General features: G+C 48.6%; 3 protein-coding genes across 14 annotated transcripts in view; 2 read left to right on the plus strand and 1 right to left on the minus strand.

Annotated features, from left to right (window-relative positions):
- Nucleotides 1-13851, plus strand: part of CFAP100 (cilia and flagella associated protein 100) — a 50888-nt gene extending 37037 nt beyond the window's left edge. For all 8 annotated transcript variants that reach the window (XM_082688236.1, XM_082688235.1, XM_082688238.1 and 5 more), the window contains 4 exons: nucleotides 9812-9947; nucleotides 10918-11123; nucleotides 11817-11910; nucleotides 12821-13851. In XM_082688236.1, coding sequence (XP_082544362.1) covers nucleotides 9812-9947; nucleotides 10918-11123; nucleotides 11817-11910; nucleotides 12821-12934 — 550 coding nt within the window. In that variant the 3' untranslated portion in view covers nucleotides 12935-13851. The remainder of the gene's footprint in view (nucleotides 1-9811; nucleotides 9948-10917; nucleotides 11124-11816; nucleotides 11911-12820) is intronic.
- Nucleotides 1-20001, plus strand: part of CHST13 (carbohydrate sulfotransferase 13) — a 282606-nt gene that overhangs the window by 139069 nt on the left and 123536 nt on the right. The window lies entirely within an intron of this gene.
- The window catches only part of ZXDC (ZXD family zinc finger C), an 83195-nt gene that overhangs the window by 31407 nt on the left and 31787 nt on the right, over nucleotides 1-20001 (minus strand). For 2 of the 5 annotated variants that reach the window (XM_082688195.1, XM_082688194.1), the window contains 3 exons: nucleotides 18777-18946; nucleotides 16620-16721; nucleotides 13385-15053 (listed from right to left, as the gene is read on the minus strand). The exons of 1 other annotated variant lie outside the window; for it this stretch is intronic. In XM_082688195.1, coding sequence (XP_082544321.1) covers nucleotides 14967-15053; nucleotides 16620-16721; nucleotides 18777-18946 — 359 coding nt within the window. In that variant the 3' untranslated portion in view covers nucleotides 13385-14966. Of the gene's footprint in view, nucleotides 1-13384; nucleotides 15054-16619; nucleotides 16722-18776; nucleotides 18947-19199; nucleotides 19268-20001 lie in introns of those variants that run through there. 2 more of the 5 variants (XR_014299922.1, XM_082688197.1) reach the window with 2 other exon arrangements.

A 20001-nucleotide genomic window follows, 5' to 3' on the forward strand; every position in this document is an offset into this window, starting at 1 on the left:
ATTCCAAGACTGCACTTGGGGAAGGAGCCACAGTCCAGCTCATTCACGGGCTGCTGGCAGGATCTGATTCCTTGCTGGCTGTAGGCCAGAGCCTACCCTCAGTCTCTTGCCACATGAGCTCTCTGATACAGCAGCTTGCTGCTTCAAAGTGTACAAGCCAAAAAGCCAACGGAGTGAGTCTACTAGCAAGATGGAAGTCATGATCTTATGTAAGCTAATCACAGAAGCGACATCCCATTCCACATGGGTTAGAAGCAAGCTGCTGGGCTCAGCCCACATTCCAGGGTGTGAATACCTTTGAGGAGGCAGGTGTCACTAAGGGTCATTTTAGAGGTTTGCTCATAAGGAAAAAAAAAATGGAGACATCAGCCGATTGGGTGCCTGTGCCTGGGGAAGCTGGGGGGAGTTCATACAAAAGGGCATGAAGAAATGTTGGGGTGATGAAAATGATCACTGTCCTGATCATGTTAGTCCTTACATCAGTGTATAAGTTTGTCAAATCTCATCAAATGCCACACAGAACGGGTGCATATTGTGATATGTAAATTAAATCTCAATAACAGTATTATTGAAGGCTAACTTTGTCACTTGCCTTGCATTGACTGGGTGCATAAGGGCTGTAGGACGAGCCATGTCCTCCCTCCCTGGCGGAGAGAACAGCATCATTCATTCTTGGCCAGAGACGACTGGTGTGAAGTGGGTGAGACACCCAGGGCACAATATTTAGAGAGGTGCATGTGTGACCCCAAGGGTGAGCACTTCCTTGAATTTTCTACACTGGGTCCTAGCCCCATTTTCTGCCTGCCTTGCTGTGATCTGTTTGAGATGCTCACTCCACAGTTCCTCCAGTTGAGGACCAAGGGGAGCCAGCCCAGGAAGATGGACCCCTGGATACAGAAGGGAGCACAAGGACCTCAGGACAGCCTTCAGTAAGCTGCAGAGCCTGAACACCAGCATCAGCTCGGCACTTCCAGCAACCAGAGAGGTGATGGGACCCAGGAGAAGAATGAGCAAAGCAGCCCAAGCAAGATGAAGCCCAACCCAACACTTCCCAGATTCTGCCACATTGACCAAAAGAACAGAAAAGAGAAATTAAGCCTGAATCCCTTCCTGGAAACCATGCAAAACTTCCTCCAGGAAAACCCAACCCAGCCAGTTAGTTGGAAAAGGAACAAGAAGCAACTCAGACTCTCTGTTCCTGCAGTGAGCCAGGGGTGGAAATGAGGATTGGTCTTGCAGCAGCCAGAGCCCAGAGAGCAAGGCAAGCCACACAGAAGGGACCACGAGCTCCAGAAAGCACATTCCAATGCTGACCTCAGGCTAAGGTGAGACCTTGTGTGGGCTGAGTCTTGGTAGCCATGCTAGACACCTGCAACCAAGGCTGCCCCTCAGACATGAGTTCCATGGCTCAGAGGAAATGCAGCCTGCACCTCCGCCTCCAGCCCAGGTTCCATCTGGACGCATGATCAAAATGGCACAACTCCTCTGAAGTCCCTGTTATTGAACTTGCACCCATGTGCAGCTCAAAGGACACACAAACAGGAAAATGTCACCATAAACATGAGAAGAAACATTCATTAAGGGATGTGTGTGAGAAATCGAAGTAAATGTAGATCCTGAAGAATTGGGACAGATATCTTAATTCCTCCCAAGAAGCTGCACCCCTGCTGCTAGAGAGGCAGATCTGGGTGCAGACAAGCCCACAGGAGGTCAAGACCACAATGAGGACTGGATGCAGCCTGCCATCAAGTGGGCAAGGGGAACCATGTTAAGCTGGGGACAGCTCCGAGAACTTTAAGGGAAAGGACAAGGAGATGAAGCGATAGGACCCCAGGAGGCCATGTGCAGGGCACATGTGGAAGGAATTCCAGGACATGGCTGCACACGGAATGGAGGAGCAAAAGCCAGTGTAGTGACGGGTGAAGATTTCCCTGTGCTGAAGCAAAGACCAGGCCCACATGCAGGGAGACGGGCTCACACTACACACCTCCTAGAGGGTTTAAGAGTGAGCAGAACAAGCCACAGTATCAAAGCAGACAATGAAAATGAACAAAAAGCCAGGCACTCAGGGGGTGCCTGGGTGGCTAGCTCGAGTAAGTGTCCAACTCTTGATTTGGGGTCAGGTCATGATCTCAGAGTTATGAGATTGAGCCCCAAGTCTGGGCATGGAGTCTGCTTAAGATGTTCTCTCTCTCCCTCTCTCTCTCGTTCCTCCTCTGCCCCACCCCACCTCAAAAAAAGTAAAATAAAATAAAAAGCCCAGGTACCCATATAGGAACCAGAACTAAGTATGTGTCACCTGTTTCCTCCAGGATGCTAAATGCTGGGCAGGGTCTAGCAGAGTACTGCTCTTGAGTTTGTGGAGGCAAAGGGGGTCTCTATTTCTTTTCCTTTTTCAATGTGATAAAATCCACATAACACAAAATTTACCATCTTAACCACTTGCAAGTGTCTGGTTCAGTGGTATGAAGTACCTTTACATTGTGCAGCCAACCCCACTGTCCAACTCTCTGCTCTTTTCATCTTGTAAAACTGAAACTCTATCCCTGTTACTAATATCTCTCCATTCTCCTGCCCCTCAGGCCCTGGCAAGACCACAGTGTTTTCTGTCCTAAAGGTGTTGACTACTCTGAGTACCTCCTAGTAGTGGGATCATACAATATTTGACTTTTTGTAACTGGCTTATTTCACTTAATGCCTTCAAGTTTCATTCATGGGGTAGCATGTGTCAGAGTTTCCTTCCTTTTTAAGGTTAAATAATACTCCTTTTATGTCTAGACATTGTTTCTCCATTCATCCATCATGTACACTTGGTGGCTTCCACATTTTAGCAACTATGAATAATGCTGCTGTGAACATGGGTGTTCTTCTGCAAGGCTCTGTTTTCAATTCTTCTTGGTATATTCCCAAAAGCACAATTGCCAGGGCATACAGTATTTCTGTTTTTAACTTTGGGATGCTATTGCAAGTGGAATTGTTTGGATGCTATTGTAAATGAGACGGGTTTTGTTTTCCTTTTCAAAAGTGTTCATTATTTGTGTATAGAACTGCATTTCATTGACTTTGTTGACTTTGTTTCCTGCTACTTTGCTGAATTCATTTAATTCTAATAGCTTTGTTGTGGAGTCTTTAGGGTTTTCTTCATAGAAGATGATGTCATCTGCAAAGAACTCATTTTACTTCTTTTCCAACTTGAATGATTTTCTTTCTTTTTCTTGCTTCATCACTCTGAATGGAACTTCCAGTACTATGTTGAGTAGAAGTGGTGAATGCAGGCATCCTTACCCTCTGATCTTAGAGGAAAATCCTCCAGACTTTCGCCACTCAGTATGATGTTTGCTGTGGGCTTTTCAGATATGGCTTTTATTATATGGAGGCTGTTTCCGTCTCCCTATTTTTTTTTTTTTTTTTAAGATTTTATTTGACAGGCAGAGATCACAAGAAGGCAGAGAGGCAGGGGGAAAGAGAGGAGGAAACAGGCTCCCCGCCGAGCAGAGAGCCTGATGTGGGGCTCGATCCCAGGACCCTGGGATCATGACCTGAGCCAAAGGCAGAGGCTTTAACACACTCTGCCACCCAGGTGCCCCGGTATTAGATTTTTGATTACTGATTCAATCTTCTTATGGTTATAGGCCTATTCAGATTTTCTATTTCTACATGATTTAATCCTTTTTTTTTTAAGATTTTATTTATTTATTGAGGGAAAGCAAGTGAGAGAGAGAGAGTGCACGAACTTGGGGGAAGGACAGTTGCAGGAGAGAGAAACACAGACTCTCCACTGGGCAGGGAGCCTGATATGAGGCTTGATCCCAGGACCCCGGAATCATGACCTGAGCCAAAGGCAGACGCTTAACCGACTGAGCCACCCAGATACCCCTACATGATTAAGTCTTGGTAGATTTTGTGTTTCTAGAAATTTGTCAGTTTTATCCAAGTTGTCCAGATTGGAGGCACACAGCTGATAGTGCTCTCTCCTAATCCTCCTTATTTCTGTAGGATCAGTAGTGATATTCCCACTTTCATTCTCATTTTAGTAACTTCAGTTGTTTTCCTTAGTCAAGCAAGCTAAGGGTTTGTCATTTTTGTCATTTTCTTTTTGAAAAACTCATTGTTTTTCTATTCTCTAATTTTTTAAATTTTTTGCTTTTCTCTAATTTTTTACTAATTATTTCCTTCCACTAGCTTCAGGTTGAATTTGTTTTTCTTTAACTAGAAATTCCTTAAGTTGTAAAGTTGGGTTGTTAGTTTAACTCTTTTTAAAATTTAAGTTTTGCCATCGTAAATACTCCCTTTAGCACCATAAATTTTGCTGTGCATCCCACAAGTTTTGCTCTGATGTGTTCTCAGTTTTCTTCATCTCTATTTTTTTCTAATTTCCCTTATGATTTCTTTTTTGGTCCACAGGTTGTTTTAAAATGTGTTTTTTAATTTCTAGAAATTTGTGAAATTTTCTAGTTTTGCTTTTGTTAACAATTTCTAACTTCATCCAGTTGTTGACAGAGAAGTCTGTATAATATCTATCTTTTTAAAAATCTATTGAGACTTAGTTTGTGGCCCTAATATTTGGGACAGCCTGAAAAATGCCCCATTTGCCCTTGAGAGTATATGCTTCTGTTGTTGGGTAGAGTTTTCTGTGTATGTCTGTTAAACCTAGTTGGTGCATTGCAATGCTTAAGTCTTCTTTTTCCTAATTGCTTACTCGTTCACTATTGCAAGGTAGGTAATGAAGTCTCTAACTATTATTATAGAATTAGTTTTCCCTTCCATCTGTAAATTTCAGCTTCATATATTTTGGTATTCTGTCATTCGGTGCATAAATACTTATTATTGTTATATTTTCTTATTGTATTAGACATTTATTAATATATAAGGTCCTTCTTTGTCTCTGATGAATTTTTCTGTCTGATCCTAGTATTGCTACCCTTGCTCTCTCTTTTGGTTACTATTTGCATGGAATATCTTTTCCCATCCTTTCATTTTCAACACTTTTGTGTCTTTGGGTCTCAAGTGAGGCTCTTGCAGACAGCATATAGTTGAATCATCTGTTATCCATTCTGCCAGTCTGTCTTTTGATTGGAAAATTTAGCCCACTTACATTTAAAGTAATTAATGATATGGTGGGATTTCCGTCATTGTACTTTTTGTCTACTATATGCCTTATAGTTTTTGCCCCTCATATCCTGCAATACTGTTTTCTTTTGTGTTTAGCTGGTTGTGGTGAAATATCTAAATTCCTTTCTCTTTCCCTTTTGTGTATATCCTATAGCTGCTTTCTTTGTGGTTACCATGAGGATTATATTTAATATCCAGGGTTGTTAACACTCAAATTTGAATCTATACCACCTTAATTTCTAACATACAGAAACTCTACTCCCTTACAGTTCCATCATCATCTTTTTGGTTGCGGATGTCACAACCTTGTTTCCATACATTGTGTGCTCTAAAACATAAACTAAAAATTATTTTAAATGTATTAGTCTCCAAAATCATGTAGAAAACAGTTACAAACTAGTATTGCTACCCTTGCTCTTTTCCTTCCCTTGCTCTAGTTACAAACCAGTGTTACATTTCTGCTAGCTTTTAAAATTGCCAACATTATACCTTTATTGAGATTATTAGTCTGTCATAGGGCTTTAATTTACTGTCTTGATTTTGTTTCACTGTGCAGCACTTCCCTGAGCATTTCTGGTGGGCAGGTCTCATGGGGATGAACTCCTTCGTTTTTGTTCATTGGGGAATCTCTTAGCTTCTCCCTCACTTTTAAAGGACAGTTTTGCCAGATACAGAATCCTTGGCTAACAGGTTTTTCTTCCCCTCCAAGCACTTCAACTATATCAGCCTTCGGACCACCAAAGTTTCTAATGAGAAATCTGCTGATAATCATATTGAAGATCCTCTGTGTAAAATGATTTGCTTCTCTTTTGCACTTTCAAAGTTTTCTGGCTTTGGCTTTTGGTTATCCTGTAATAGTTTGATTATAGTAATGTCTCAGTGTGGGGCTCTTCTATTTCCTTTTACTTGGAGCTCCTTGAGCTTCTTGGATGCTTATATTCATGCCTTTCATTAATTTTAGAATTTTTATCTATTTTTCTTCGAATCATCTCTCTGCCCCCTTTTCTCTTTCCTTTCTGGGACTCCTATGGTGCATATATTGATCCTCTTGATGGCGTCCCACTGGTTTGTCAGGGTCTGTTTGCTTTTTTCAATCTTTTTCTTTCTGTTCCTCAGCCTTGATAGTTTCCATTGTCCTATCTTCAAGATCACTAATTCTTTCTTCTCCCTGCTCAGATAAGCCTTTAAATACCTCTAGTGAATTTTTCATTTCCCTGCTCCATTGTGGTTTTTTTTTTTTATAAGAAATTTGTGGGTTGTCTCTATGTTGAGACTCCTCCTGCAAGTGTAAATGTAGGTCTTTTCTGAGACTTTCCCTGGGCATGCAGGGTCACTTTCTAATTTTTTCCATATATGCTGTTGTTTTTGCATGTCCTCAGTCTTTAAGATCTGGCTCTCCAAGGGGGAAAAGGCAAAAAATGGAGAAAGGAAAAAGCATTGGCCCTTTAAATCCCCTGAAAGTCAAGTGGGGGATTATGGGGTTGCTTGAAACAAGGGCTGCCTGCCTATTTGTCTGTACCTCTGTGGTCAGAAACACCAATCAGGGATCAGGGCACAGTTCCCCAACATTTTGGAGGGACAAGGTCCTTTTTTGCCCACCCTAGCTCCAACAGGCTGTGTGCTAGTTGCTCCAGAAAACCTGAACAGCTGCCTACCATATGGCTGGGAGTGATGGCTGGGCAAGTGTTACTATGCTTAGAGCTGAAATGGAGGGAAATTAACCACAATTACTGTCCAAGCCTTTCCCTGGAAGTTGCAAGCTTTCAATAGACTCCAGAGTTCCAAGATGGCTATATCAGATAGGTTCTGCAATCACTGTCTGGTGGGGAGACAGATTTATGGTGCTCCTACTCTGCCATCTTTCTCTATTTCAAAATTTTTAATTTTTGTTCTTTTTCCTGCTATTTCTGCAGGAATATGGTAACTCCTTCTCTTTTGCTTGGTCTTTTGAATGAACTTTATTCCTATTTGGTGGTGTTTGCTTTTTTTTTTTTTTTTTTTTTAATACTAAGCTTTCTGGCTATATGTCCCCAGGCATTTATGAAGAGATCATCTTGTTACCTTTCAAAAACTTTTTATAACTTCTGCAATTCAGTCCAACAGCTTTAAGAAAATTTCATACGTATAAATCTATAAACATAGAATAGTATCATGAGTCCCCAGGGTCCCATCGCTAGCTTCAGCAGTGATCAACTCATAGCTAATATCCTTTTACCTAGATTCCACCAACTTCTCCACCGCCCATATTATTTCAGAGCAAAGGCATGTATCATGTCATCTGTAAATATGCCAGTCGATATCTCTAAAAATATATGGATTCTTTAACATAGTCACCATACGATCATCACATTTAGAAAAACCAGTAATCCTTAATATTAAATATTCATAATCCATAAATGATTGGAGTTTTTAAACTTTGTTTGAATGAGAATCTAAGTAAGATTATGCTCTTCAATATTTGTTGTGTCATTAAATCCCTTTCGGTCTATAGGTTCCCTCTCCAGCTTCTTGTCCCCCTGCAGTCCAGGTACTGAAGAGACGAGGTCACTTTTCCAGCACTGAAGTGCTTCTTAGACTCTTTGTACACTGGAACCCCCCTAGAACCTGCATTTCTGACAAACATGCAGGTGACATGCAAGCTAGCCTGAGGAGCAATGCTCAGCAGTATGTCCCCTATGCTTTTACATTCCCATGAACTGGCGAGCTCTAGTTGAGTTGAAAATATTGCAACCCAACAATTTTACATCGAAAGAGAACCAGTTTTTATCCCAGTTACCCTGAGAAGAAAGCCCTCCGCCGCCACCACCGCATCCATATAGCAAAGGAGGGCAAACATAGCAGCCCTGTGCCAGCTGTAGGATCACACTTACCAGTTAAGGGGATGGAAGTGAAGGAAGTATTTAAAAAAAAAAAAAAGGTTAAAATTGAATGCAATCATGTATCTAGATTTTGGGACAAGTACCACTGACCTTAAACATACTTACCCCTACAATGGGCATGTGTGGTTGGAAAAAAGTTGATCCTGACACCCAGGACATGCTCTCTGATGTCATCCCAGGTGACCTGCATGAGCCCCACCAGCACCGGAGGGGGGTGGGCTGTGTGTGAGCTCCATGTGGTCCCTCTGGCCCACCTACCTCAGCCCCCCTCAAACTCACAGGCTTCTCAGCCCTCCACCCCAAAGTCAGGGGAGTGTAGCCTGGAGGGCTCCGGGGGGGCCTGCATGCCTGTGCCGGTGCATGTGACAGGCCATGGGACCCACAGTGGGCAAAGGAGCAGCAGCTCACAGGCCTTTGCTTAGGGTTGGGAAAACGGTAAGTTCTATCAACAAATGGGGGAAGAGCCACAGATTTTTATTTTATTAAGTTTGTTATTTCATTTAAAAATTGATTTTTGGAGTTCTATTTCTAAATATATGCCCAAGGGTGCCTGGGTGGCTCAGTTGGTTAAGCATCTGCCTTCAGCTCAGGTCATGATCCCAGGATCCTGGGATCAAGCCCCGCATTGGGCTCCCTGCTCAGTGAGGAGTGTTTCTCTCTCCCTTTTGTCCCTCCCCCCTGCTTGTGTTATCTAGCTCTAATAAGTAAAATCTTTTATTTATTTACTTATTTATTTATTTGACAGAGAAAGGGAGAGATCACAAGTAGGCAGAGAGGCAGGCAAAGGGAGAGGGGGAAGCAGGCTCTCTGCCGAGCAGAGCCTGATGCAGGGCTCGATCCCAGGACCCTGAGACCATGACCTGAGCCGAAGGCAGAGGCTTAACTCACTGAGCCACCCAGGTGCCCAATAAATAAAATCTTTTTAAAAAATAAATATATGCCCAAGAGAATTAAAAACATGTCCTCACAGAAACCTGTCTACAAATGTTCACAGTGGCATAATTCCTAAGAGTAAAAAGGTAGGATCAACCCTACGTCCATTTCAACAAAGTATGGTCCATCAACACAGGGAACTGTCACATAAACCTCCAAAAGAATGGAGTTCTGACCAATGCCGTTAACATGGAGAGACCTTGAAAACATTCTGCTGAATGAAGAAGCCAGACACAAAGGCCACTACTGTATGGCTCCACATTTATGAAATGTCCAGAACAGATACACAGTGGGGGGGAAAGGAAAGGACGGGGAGTGACTGCTAATAGGGAATGGGTTCCTCTGGGTGATGAAAATACTCTGAAATGAGATGATGGCGATGGTTGTGCAATTGTATAAATATCCTGAAAACTAATGAACTGGTTTTTGTTTTTTTAAAGATTTTACTTATTTGAGAGAGAAAAAGAGCACACAAGCAGGGGGAGAGCCAGAGGGAGGGGGAGAGGATCTCAAGCAGACTTGTCACTGGGCATGGAGCCCAACGCAGGGCTTGATCATATGACCCTGAGATCATGACCTGAGCTGAAATCAAGAGTCCAATGCTTAACTGAGCCACCCAGGTACCCCCTGAATTATATATTTTAAAAGAATTTTATAGGTATGTGAATTATGCCTCAATAAAGCTGTTACTTATTTTTTTCATAGTGTTGATTGTTAAAGATCTTAAATCTTAGTCCTGCATCTCAGCAGCATCTCTGGTCCCAGGGCACGCACTCTGCGGTCATGGCCCCTTAACTCTCAGGACAGTAGTGGGGCAATGAGGCTCAGAGAGGTGGAGTGCCTGGAGCTGCACTGAGTGGGCAGGGCCCTGCTGGTCCCCAATCCAGGGACAAGGAGGTCAACCAGTTGAAGCAGTGGGTCACCACACTGATGATGTCCATCACCAAGGAGGAGGAGACTGCCACCGAGCTGGAGCTCAAAGCCCGAGTCTTCCACTTCGGCAAGTACAAGGGTGCTCAGGAGGTAGGCCCCCCGATCAGCAGCCAGAGGGCAGCAAGTGTGGAGGGAGCGTGGGTGACCACAGCCCTGGGGCCCAATCCATTGACGAGCACATCTGGGAGCACCCAGTGCTGACCTCACCACCTTCCAGGCTCTGCAGGGCTGATCGAGGGGCACTGGCTAGAGAAGGCCCTTGGTCCCCCAACTGGAGTCATCTTGTGTATTTATGCCCCTTGGCCATTCAGCTGCCCAGCACACTTCCTCCATTCCTTCCTTCTTTCACTCAACAAATACATCTGTTTCTTCAACACAAAGTGTCCAGAAAGTGACCCTGCCAGGAGGAAGAAGGCATGCCCCCAAGCCAGCCTGAAAGAGTGAGAGAATTCTGAGGGAACAGAGGGCCAAGAATGTTCCAGGGCACACTGCGCACCCTTCCTGACAGTGCACTGGGGGCATAGGCAGAATCGCAGCTTCCTAATTCCCGCTAATTACTGAACACCTACCGTGTACCAGCCCAGGGCAGGTACACAGGAGGCTACAACAAGCAGGCTGGTGTACCTGCGGCCTGCCAGAGACTCCCTGGGTGCTGGCTGGGCCCCACTCCTGGCCTGAGCCTGCCTGTCTGCTGTTCCTTGCTCAGTCCTCACGCTCAGTCCATGTGGTAGGGAGTGTTACTTTCTAAATGTAAGATCAGGCTGAGAGGTGAGTTCATCTGCCACAGGCAGCACAGGAAGTCGCTCTCATGGGCCAGGGTCCTGTGGGGAGTTGAGGTCAGTGCAGGGGCAGAAGAGAGCCCTCGAGGGGGTGATTGGGCCCCATGGACACACTGAGGCAGCTGGAGTAGAACCTCAGTGGTGGCTGGAGTCCTGGGTCTGGCTGACCTCAGGAGGGCAGCTGCATCACAGCAAGGGCACTGGGTGTGGCGGGCTGTGTGACGGGGGGGGGGGGGGGCAGAGGCCTACGCCACCCTTCTGCCGGCCCGCCCCCCTCGCAGGACAAACTGCTGGAAAGCCTGAACCGCAAGGTGTTGGACGTGTACCAGCAATGCATCGGCAGCCAGCAGGAGTCCAACCTGGGCGCCGTGCAGATGCTCACCATCATCGAGCACCACCTGGACGAGCTGCTGGAAAACCTAGAGCGGGTGCCCCAGATCAAGATCGAGCAGGCCGAGAAGGCCAAGGAGAAGGAGCGTCGCATGCGGTGAGAGCCAGGTCCCTGCCCCTGCCCTGTCCCACGCGGTCTGACCAGCTCCCTCATGATGCCCTCCAAACCCCTGCTTCTGCTCTGGGCAGGCCCAGGCCGGCCCTGAGGACAGAGGTCGGGTACAGACCCGTCCTCAAAGAGCCCCCAAACCAAGAGAGACAGGAGTTTGGTGCTCCATGCTGAGAGGTCTTCCAGAGAGGACCCCTAACTTAGTCTGGAGTGGGAGAAGAGGTGGGCTCAGGGGGCCCAGAGCCAAAGTGAGGGTGTGGACAGCATGGCCTCACCCCAAGGACAAGGGACAGCAATGGCCATCTTTCCTGCCGGATTGGGAGAGGAAGAGATCGGCATTGCCAGAGCCCCGGGGAGGGAAGATGCAGACTTGGGGGGGAAGCCAAGGAAGCCCAGTTTAGTGGCAGGGGAAGGCAGGGAGACTTGGCAGTGTCAGAATGCTAGAAGCAGGCAGCACGGACCCACCGTCCTTAGCAGATGGACCTATGCCGGGAACCCCCAAGAACAAGTTTCAGAGGCCAACCAGGCCTGGCAGGGAAGGGTGGAGAGAAGAGGGGAGTGTGCTCCTAGAGGGAGGGCCAGGGCCTGACTGAAGGCTGCATGTGAGGCGCTGGGAAGCAGATCTGGGAGCATCCACAGTGCCTCCAATTCTTAATTGTCTTGTGCTGCCCCTGCATCCAGACTCCGGGAGGAGAAAGTCATGATGCAGAAGCGGCTGCAGGAGGAGCGTGTGCAGCGGGCCCAGGCCCGGGCCCAGGCTGAGATCAAGAAGAAGGTGGGCAGGGTGGCCCCTGGCAGTCACTGCTGGGCAAGGGCCCCATGACCAGGCACTGTGGGGCTGAGAGGAGCTGGGGAACTACAGCCAAGCCTGGCTCACTGTTCTGCAGCTAATTGCTGAGGTGCTGGGAGAAAAATGGGGTCATCCGAGTAAGGCCAGGATAGAGCAGGCTGTCCCCTTCCTGGCCCACCAGTCCTGGTGCCCCTTGGGACTATCTTCCCCTGCAAGTCCTTCTGGGGCTGCCTTTCGTCCTGCACACACACTCCTGGGGGGGTGACTGGCCTGGCTAGCACCCTCCTAGTCCTACCCAGGTGCAGTTCAGCCCCCATAGGGTCCCACCATACCACCAACACTCCAGCCAGAACCCATCACTCCAGCTCATCCCCATCACTAGGATTTCCCCTGACCGCCCCACAGACAAAGGCTAGAGCAGTCACTTTCTTCAGGCCCTGGGAGCAGGAGGGGTGCTCCCCAAAGCAGGCCCAAGCCCAGATACAGCCTCCAGCAGACAGGGGCTGCTCTCTGAACAGAGTAGTGCTCTCCATGCTGTCACACAGAGTCAGCAGACACTTTGGGGTCTCCCCTTAAATCCCTGGAGCAAAGGAAGCGGGCTCTCTCTGTTTAGCCAGGTACTTGCCCGTGTGTTTGCAGGTGCGCCCCAACACACACACACATCAAGGGGCCTGCAGCGCAGGGAACAGGCTCTGGGCTGGGGAGGCTCACTCCCAAGTCATTTCAGGACAGCTCCAGCCCCGAGCCTGTGGGCTGATAGGGGAGGCCAGGACGTCCCTGGGACCCCACAGCCCCAGCTTCCTGGCTTCCAGGCACGCTTAGGACCTGGGCAGCGCCTTTGGGTGCAGTGAAGGGGCCTGCAGGGCACAGTTCACAGAGTCCACTTGCTCTGCAGAGAGGCAGGAGACTGGTGAGTCGCTCCCGGCCCCCAGCTCTCAAGGTGAAGGAGGAGCCTGAGCATGTGCAGACGGAGGAGGACAAGGATGAGCAGCTGCTGTTCTGCACCTAGCCTCCCGGCACCAGCTGGCCACACTGTCCACAGCCCAACCCAGCAAGGACAGCAGCAGGAAGCGGGGCAGGGCGGGCGGGCCCGCGGCAGCTGTCACCCTGTCCCCGTGCCGCTCCAGGCCTCCCACTGTGCATTTCCTTACTCAAGTGAAATAAACTCCCCCTCTTTGGTGGCCTGATAGCCTGTTTAAGGAGGCAAGCTGGTTCCGACATCCGTACCCTCTCCTCTAATCCCTGAGCCCTAGGCCCACTGTTGAGGAAGGAGCTCATCTGGCCCTCAGGTAAGGTGGCTGCTTTTGAGACACGAAGGCCAGTTCCACACTGAGGTGTGATATGCGGAGACAAGAAAGGAGGCAACAAGCTAGGTGGGTGAGAGGGTTCTCTCTACTGACTGAAAACAAAACATGAAGTCCACACACTCCCGTGAAGTAAAGCCAAGTAACGCCATCAGTACATGACTGTACAAAAATTTTTATTCATTTGTACTAGAAGTTGGGCCCATGGTCACCACAGAACTAAGTGCCCAAAAAACTGACAGCCAGTATCAGTCTTATCAGTCGTGGACATTCCCGGGAGAATGTTCTGGGGAATGTTCTAACCACCCAGCCTAGTGAGAGCATTCCCATGGCCCGGCCCTTCCTCCCAACAGAAGGACAGGGCAGTGAGGCCACTAGGCGACCCAGCCCCCAAGACCACCCTGGCAGGCAGGCTGGCTCCTCATGGAGGGAGGGGGCTGCTGCTGACTTGGAGGCTGAGAGGCCAGGCGGACAAAACTTTAGTCTGTGACACAGCACAGAGTTCTGTGGGTAAAAACCATTTCTGACAGGGCCTGGGTGGAGAAGCACCTGGAGAGACAGCACGTCAGAGGAGGAGGACAGAGATAGGACTCACCACCAAATGCTGGGGTCATTCCCAAAAGCCCAAGGCCAAAAACTCAAGAAATGAAGAAACAAAGAATAGGCAGAGTTTGGACAATTCCAAATTCAAGAACCAAAACAGTTTTTGGATTAATATAAGCCTCAAAGGCACAAGGCGAAAAACAGCATTTCTGAGTGACCCAATGGACAGTCCCACTAACAAACAAATAAATATGTGCAAGGTTATCGGCTCGCCTCCTGTGCAAGACAGACTGCACTCCGTAAAAATGCACGGCCACACAGAACATGCACATGTACAGCCTGGACAAGCAGACACACGTTCTCACTGCCCCACACATCATGTTCAGGACTCAGACCGTGACTTTAGAAACCATGGACAAATTAGTATTAAACATGAATACTCAAATACAGAATTCAGAAAAACGTAAAGTTTACATCTCCAGATTAGGAGCTTTACATTTGGCCTTCATGCAGAGGGGTCGCTAACAGGGCCCCAGTGTGCCCCTCTTCACCCCCATCTACTTCCCCCTCACACGAACTCCCCCACCTGCTCTGCCAAAACAGGGATTCGAATTTGGCTTCACTGTGACAACGGGACCACTTCTGCCCCTTGGGCTGACAGAATCAGCCCAAGCACAGCCACCACCCCAGGGGATGGGAACCAGCCTGCTAGCTCTCAGAAAGGGGAAAGAGTTTCTAGATCTTTCTCAGGCCAAATGCTGAAGCACGGAAGGTGAAAGATCCCATCTGCTTTTACCACAGATGAAGTCCTATCTGACTAGGGAATCTGTATTCCACCCTACCTCCTGCCTAAGTTTCTTCTCATGCAGCAGGGGCTCCATGGCTTCGCTCAAATGGGACAAGGGACATCGGTGTGCAGCCAAGTCTGGGAAAAGCATATGCTTGGCCCTGAGGGCAAGCCTTGCCTCATGTTCCTATAAGGCGATTTCCACGAATACTGCCCCAAACTGGTTCCTGATAAAACATACAAAAAACATTTTTGAGAAGCGTGCCCAAAAGTCTCTGAGGAGCTCAGCGAGCCTCCTGAGCAGAAACCTAGTGGGATCTCCCCCAGGCCTGTAAGACCACCTAACGGAGTCTCAGGGCCACAGGCTGGAGGTGCAGCCCCTGGGTCCCTGGGGCAAAGGGCCGTGATCACTGCAGGTCCCGAAGGTTAATGGTGCTCCCCACATTCTGCATGTCCTCAGGCCCGACAGCCCCTCCAGTTGCAGGAAGCACCTCCTGAAAAACCAAGCAGAGTGGTGAGGAGCAGAGCAGAGCCGGGGACCAGGGCAGTGCAGGACCACCTCCCAGAAGGCTGCGGGGCAGCCACACATGACCAGCATCATAACCCACAGGGCTGGCCAGCAACGGCACCTCCCACTTTCCTAAAACGAACTGTTTTCCCCTTATTTTCACATATATTCCTTGAAGAAAGAAACTTGAGTGTAAACAAAAAGGCAAAGTGAACTTAATGCTACTGTGTTCTAGGTCTCCTCGGAAATGTCCTTGTTCAATTTATAGCCCTTCCCCGTTCTGTATGGGGAAGCTCCTCTCTCAGTTCCTAACTTCCTGTGGTTGTCATCGATAGCTGCATGACCGCCCACCCAGCCCACCTCCTTGTGCTAGAAGAACACACCCCCAGCATTAGCTTCGAGGCAATGGCAAACATCTTTTGGCCAATTATGTGTACACTGCCAGATTTAAGAATGATCTCCTGAGTGGGAATACCAGGCAGAATGGAGTCGACATCCGTGAGGTTTTCTGAATACACGATCCCCAACTGCACTGGAAGGAACCCCCACTCCAGCTGCCTGGGACCCCCACTCACAGCTCTGTCTACTACCAGTGCTTTACTCGATATTTATTTTTGACCTTTTAAGGAAAACGTTCAACAGCCCAATTTGAATACAAGAAAACTAAAATTATATCTGTAGGTCTTTTAAAAATACATATTTAAGGCTTAACTGTTAAAAATCTGATAAGCTACCTACTTTATTTTATAGCCAAATCTGAATTACCTATTGCCACCAATGCGTGGTTTATCCACTTACTTAAGCAAACTAACTCTCCTGCGTCTGTTTTCCCATAGGTCAAAAACTTGGCTGGCCTAGGGATGCCTGGGTGGCACAAACAGTTAAGCGTCTGACTCTTGGTTTTGGCTCAGGTCTGATGTCAGGGTTGTGAGATTGAGCCCTGCGTCCACTCTATGTTCAGTGCAGTATCTTCTTGGGTTTCACCGCCTCTCCCTCTGCCCCTGCCCCTCGCCCCAAATAAATAAATAAATCTTTAAAAACAAACCCTGGCCAGCCTATTTCCCATAGGAGAAAGCGACTAGAATATTTTTTTTATATAGTCAAAGAGCATTTTATTTTATTTTTAAAAGATATTTGTCAGAAAGAATGCACAAGCAGGGGGAGCAGCTGGCAGAGGAAGAAGCAGGCTTCTTGCTAAGCAAGGAGCCTGACATGGGACATCCTGGGGTCATGACCTGAGCTAAAGGCAGCCGCTTAACTGGCTGAGCCACCCAGGTGTCCCGTGACTAGAGTCTCTAAATAGAAAATATTTTGAGTGTATTAAATTTCAACTTATTTACAAGGAGGAGCTAAAAGGGGGAGCAAACTTGAGCTTTTTCTTAGTCTTTTGTTCCTCAGTCATTTACCCACCTTTTCTAGAAAGCAGCAAAACATCCCGGCCACCAACTCAGTGAGTGTCCACTAGAGCCCCACCTCAGCAACAAGCCTCAGGAAGCCAAAAGCTTCCTGACAGTCTTACTAACGGACCCAAAGAGCTGTAAGGCATCCAGACCTGGAGGACATAGACGGGCAAATCGACAGCAAACAGCGGGTGGAGGGCAGAAGGCTGCGGGCTGAGAACCGACGATGAGGCTGCTTCGCCTGAGGGCTCGTCCTGGGGAGGCAATGGCATGTTTCATTTATCAAGCACAGCGACATTCCTCACTCCGGCCTGAGGAGTCCCCATCACTCTGATCACAGCCCCTGAATTCCAGGCGAGACCACATAGGGAGCCAGGTGAGGCCTGAGGACCCAGCAGTCACTGGAATCAGGGGCTGGGGGCTATTTATCTTTCCTCCTGGTCCTCAGTCTCTCATCTTATTCCCAGCTTGAGGCCGGTACCACCTGCCATCTGGTTGCTCCCCGCTCCCAGGCCTGGAGCTCCCTGGAACTCCCCCACATTCAATACCTCCCCTTAGCCTAGGTCCAAATTTCCCTCCCGTAGGCTGTTCCTGAACTCTGGCGGAGGCTCGCAGCAGCTCTCCAGTGGCTACCTCACAGCACACAAGAAGGCCCACCTCTGCCCCAAACCATGGTCAAGCTGGAAGGGACAAAAGATCACTGGTCTCTGGAGAGAGGGAGGCACATAGGCTCCAGATAATCACGCAAGTAAGAAAAGGGACACTATCTAACCTTTCAGCTTTCACCTGCACACCCAGCCCACAGCGGCCCACGGCCCTGCCACTCAACTCCCTATGCCACTGCCCCCATCAGCCCAGCCCTTCCCTGGCCTCAAGAACCTTCTGTGCCAAGCACTATCATCCCCCTTCACAGACAATAAAACTGAGGCCCAGAGTACTTAAGTAACAAGACAACACTAACTGGTAAAGGGAAAGGTAGAGAATTCAAAGTGAGTTCTCTTTGCCTCAAGGCTCACGCCTTCAACTGGATGTCTTAAAGAGCAACTTCTCCCTTTTCAATGAATGCCTTTTCTGCAATGTATTAGCTTCCATGAAGTTTCCGTCTGAACCTCCAGTCCCGCCTTCCCCACGTCTCACCTGCCAGCCATGAGCACGTTCAGAAGGGCTCAGCTGCTCCTCCCCCCACCTCCACAGACCCCATCTCAGGACAGCGCTGGCCTCTCTACTGCTCCAACACCCTGACCCCAAACCTGGAAAGAAGAGACCTGTTTTCCTGCTCACCTCTGCAGACCATTATTCCCAGGTCCCACCCCCACCAAAAGCTCACATTAGCTTCTTGTTTTCTGTAAAAGCAAGGATGCTCACTGGCCCCATATTCCAGGCCCTCCCCAAGCTCCACCTAGGCCATCCACACTTTTATACTCTTCATAACCAGCTTGTTCCTATCTCCTCAACGAGCCTCTACCAGGACTACATATCCCCAGGATCTGGCCACCCTCCTCTTTGGAGTCAGCTTGGCACTCAGAAGTCCTTGGGTATCTGAGCCTTCCCAGGCCCATGGTATTCTACGGCCCCAGAGTACCATGAACACAGGAGATGCTCAGGGACGAGGTAGCAATGAGATCAGGCCAGGTCAGAGCTACATAGCCTCAGCTTCTAAGCCTCTTCTCTCCCCAAACAGTCCCAATTCATTGTCCCTCTGCTGGACCCTCAAAAAGGACACTGCAGACAAAGGTGCCCACAGAGCTGCAGTCAGTGTGTCTGGTGAGCGTTCACAGGGTGGCTGCCAGCTGCAGGTACCTGCTAGGCCCCGGCACAACCCAAGAGGTGGCTGGCCTGCCCTCGAGGGGCTCATTTTGTAGAGAAGAAGGGCAGGTGAGGGGGTAGGGAGCCAGCATCCTTAGCACATAAAGACTATATCCTCGGCGCACTATGGATGCTCCCCAGACACAGAAGTACCAAGCTGCATGAGCAAAGCCCCTTCACACCAGCCCTGAAAAGAGCAGTGGGGTCTAGGGAGGGGCAGGGCTGTGCCAGGTGTCCTGTGGCTCACTGCTCACCTCATGGGGACACAGAAGCATCAATCCTAGTAAAGACAGAAGCTCAGACAAACAGAGCAGGACAGGGCGGGAGGAAAGAGGGAGCTGGGGTGATGGAGACATCATCCAGGACTTAGGATGTCAGAAGCAGCGTGGGGGGAAGTTCCTGAGGAGATGGAGCACTGGAGGATGGGGGCTCTGGGAGACGCCCGAAGCCTGGCCCCCGCTCCCGCCCTGTGACCAGCGTCCTCCGGGCTTGCCAGCTCTTACCTGCAGTAGCTGGAGCTGAACGCACTGCACTCCGGCTGCCGGAGCCGGTGCTAGCTGACCTCCACTGGGCACCACAAGGTTCCCACACAACCAGCCAGGCTGGCTCGTGTGCAAGTGAGTAGGACTGACTTTGCCACCTTTCATTTTCCTCTGAGCGGGCCCTGAGGCTCCTACGACGAAAAAGACAAACCGACATATGCAGGGTACCATGCCTCACGGAGGCCATGCTCTGGGGACACAGCCTCCCCACCGTCACTGTGCACAGCCCTGCGGGCTTCAAACTAGTCAACGGGAAAGTCACGGGCTTCAGAGGTGGGAAAAAACAAGATTTTGATACCATAGCAAACTTACATATGTGTCTTCTGGACACTCAGCGATCAGAACCCCAGTGCCCATTTCACAGGGGCAGAAGCTCCTCCTTACCTGCAACGCCAAGAGCTGCAGGCACACAGGAGATCCCCGACACGGTGGAGCTCAGATAGCTGGCAGGGCTACACAGTCGCAGAAAAGGAACAAGGGAAGGAAGCCAGCCACCACATCCCACCCTCAGGCCCCTTGGCGTGTGCTCAATAAGCCACCAAATCCCTTGGGCTGTTTTTTGTCCAGCTTCCTCCTCAAAAGTCATGGCTCAGTTGACCTCATAAAAACATACTTTTAAAAATAATAAAGTACAAAGAAAAATCAGAACAATCCAGACACCCAGAAAGGGTTTCTCTGACACTCACATGCTTTGTGAGCAAAACAAAACCCCAAGGACAGCGGCCTGGATTTAAATCCTGGCTCCACCCCTGACTCTGCTACCTGACCTTGGACAACCAACTTAAGCTCTCACCTCAGTGTTCCCTACCTGTGAAATGGGAACAACACTCCCTAACTCAAAGTTTTGGGAGGATTAAGTAGAGATGTGATGCAAGTTGAGAACAGTGCCTGGGTCCTAGTAAGTGCAAAGGAATTTCAGGTGCCGTGACAGCTGTGGCCGGAGAGCCCGGGATAGGAGTACAGGAGTGACTTCATAAAGACAATTTTACAGTGAACATCGTATAAGTTAACAAGGATAAAAGCATCTGATTTTTGTTGAATTTAATAAAATGAAAAGGAACAAGTGAAACTGAAGGATGTGCTGAACTTCTAGAAAACACGTCTTCGTGAAAATGTCTAACGACCTAATGTTACAGGGAAAAGAGGAAACACATGAGAGGCTGCATCCTTTGTGTAGGTTTCTGTA

Source organism: Mustela nivalis, assembly GCF_964662115.1.
Source record: "Mustela nivalis genome assembly, chromosome: 1".
NCBI classification, from domain to species: Eukaryota; Metazoa; Chordata; class Mammalia; order Carnivora; family Mustelidae; genus Mustela; species Mustela nivalis.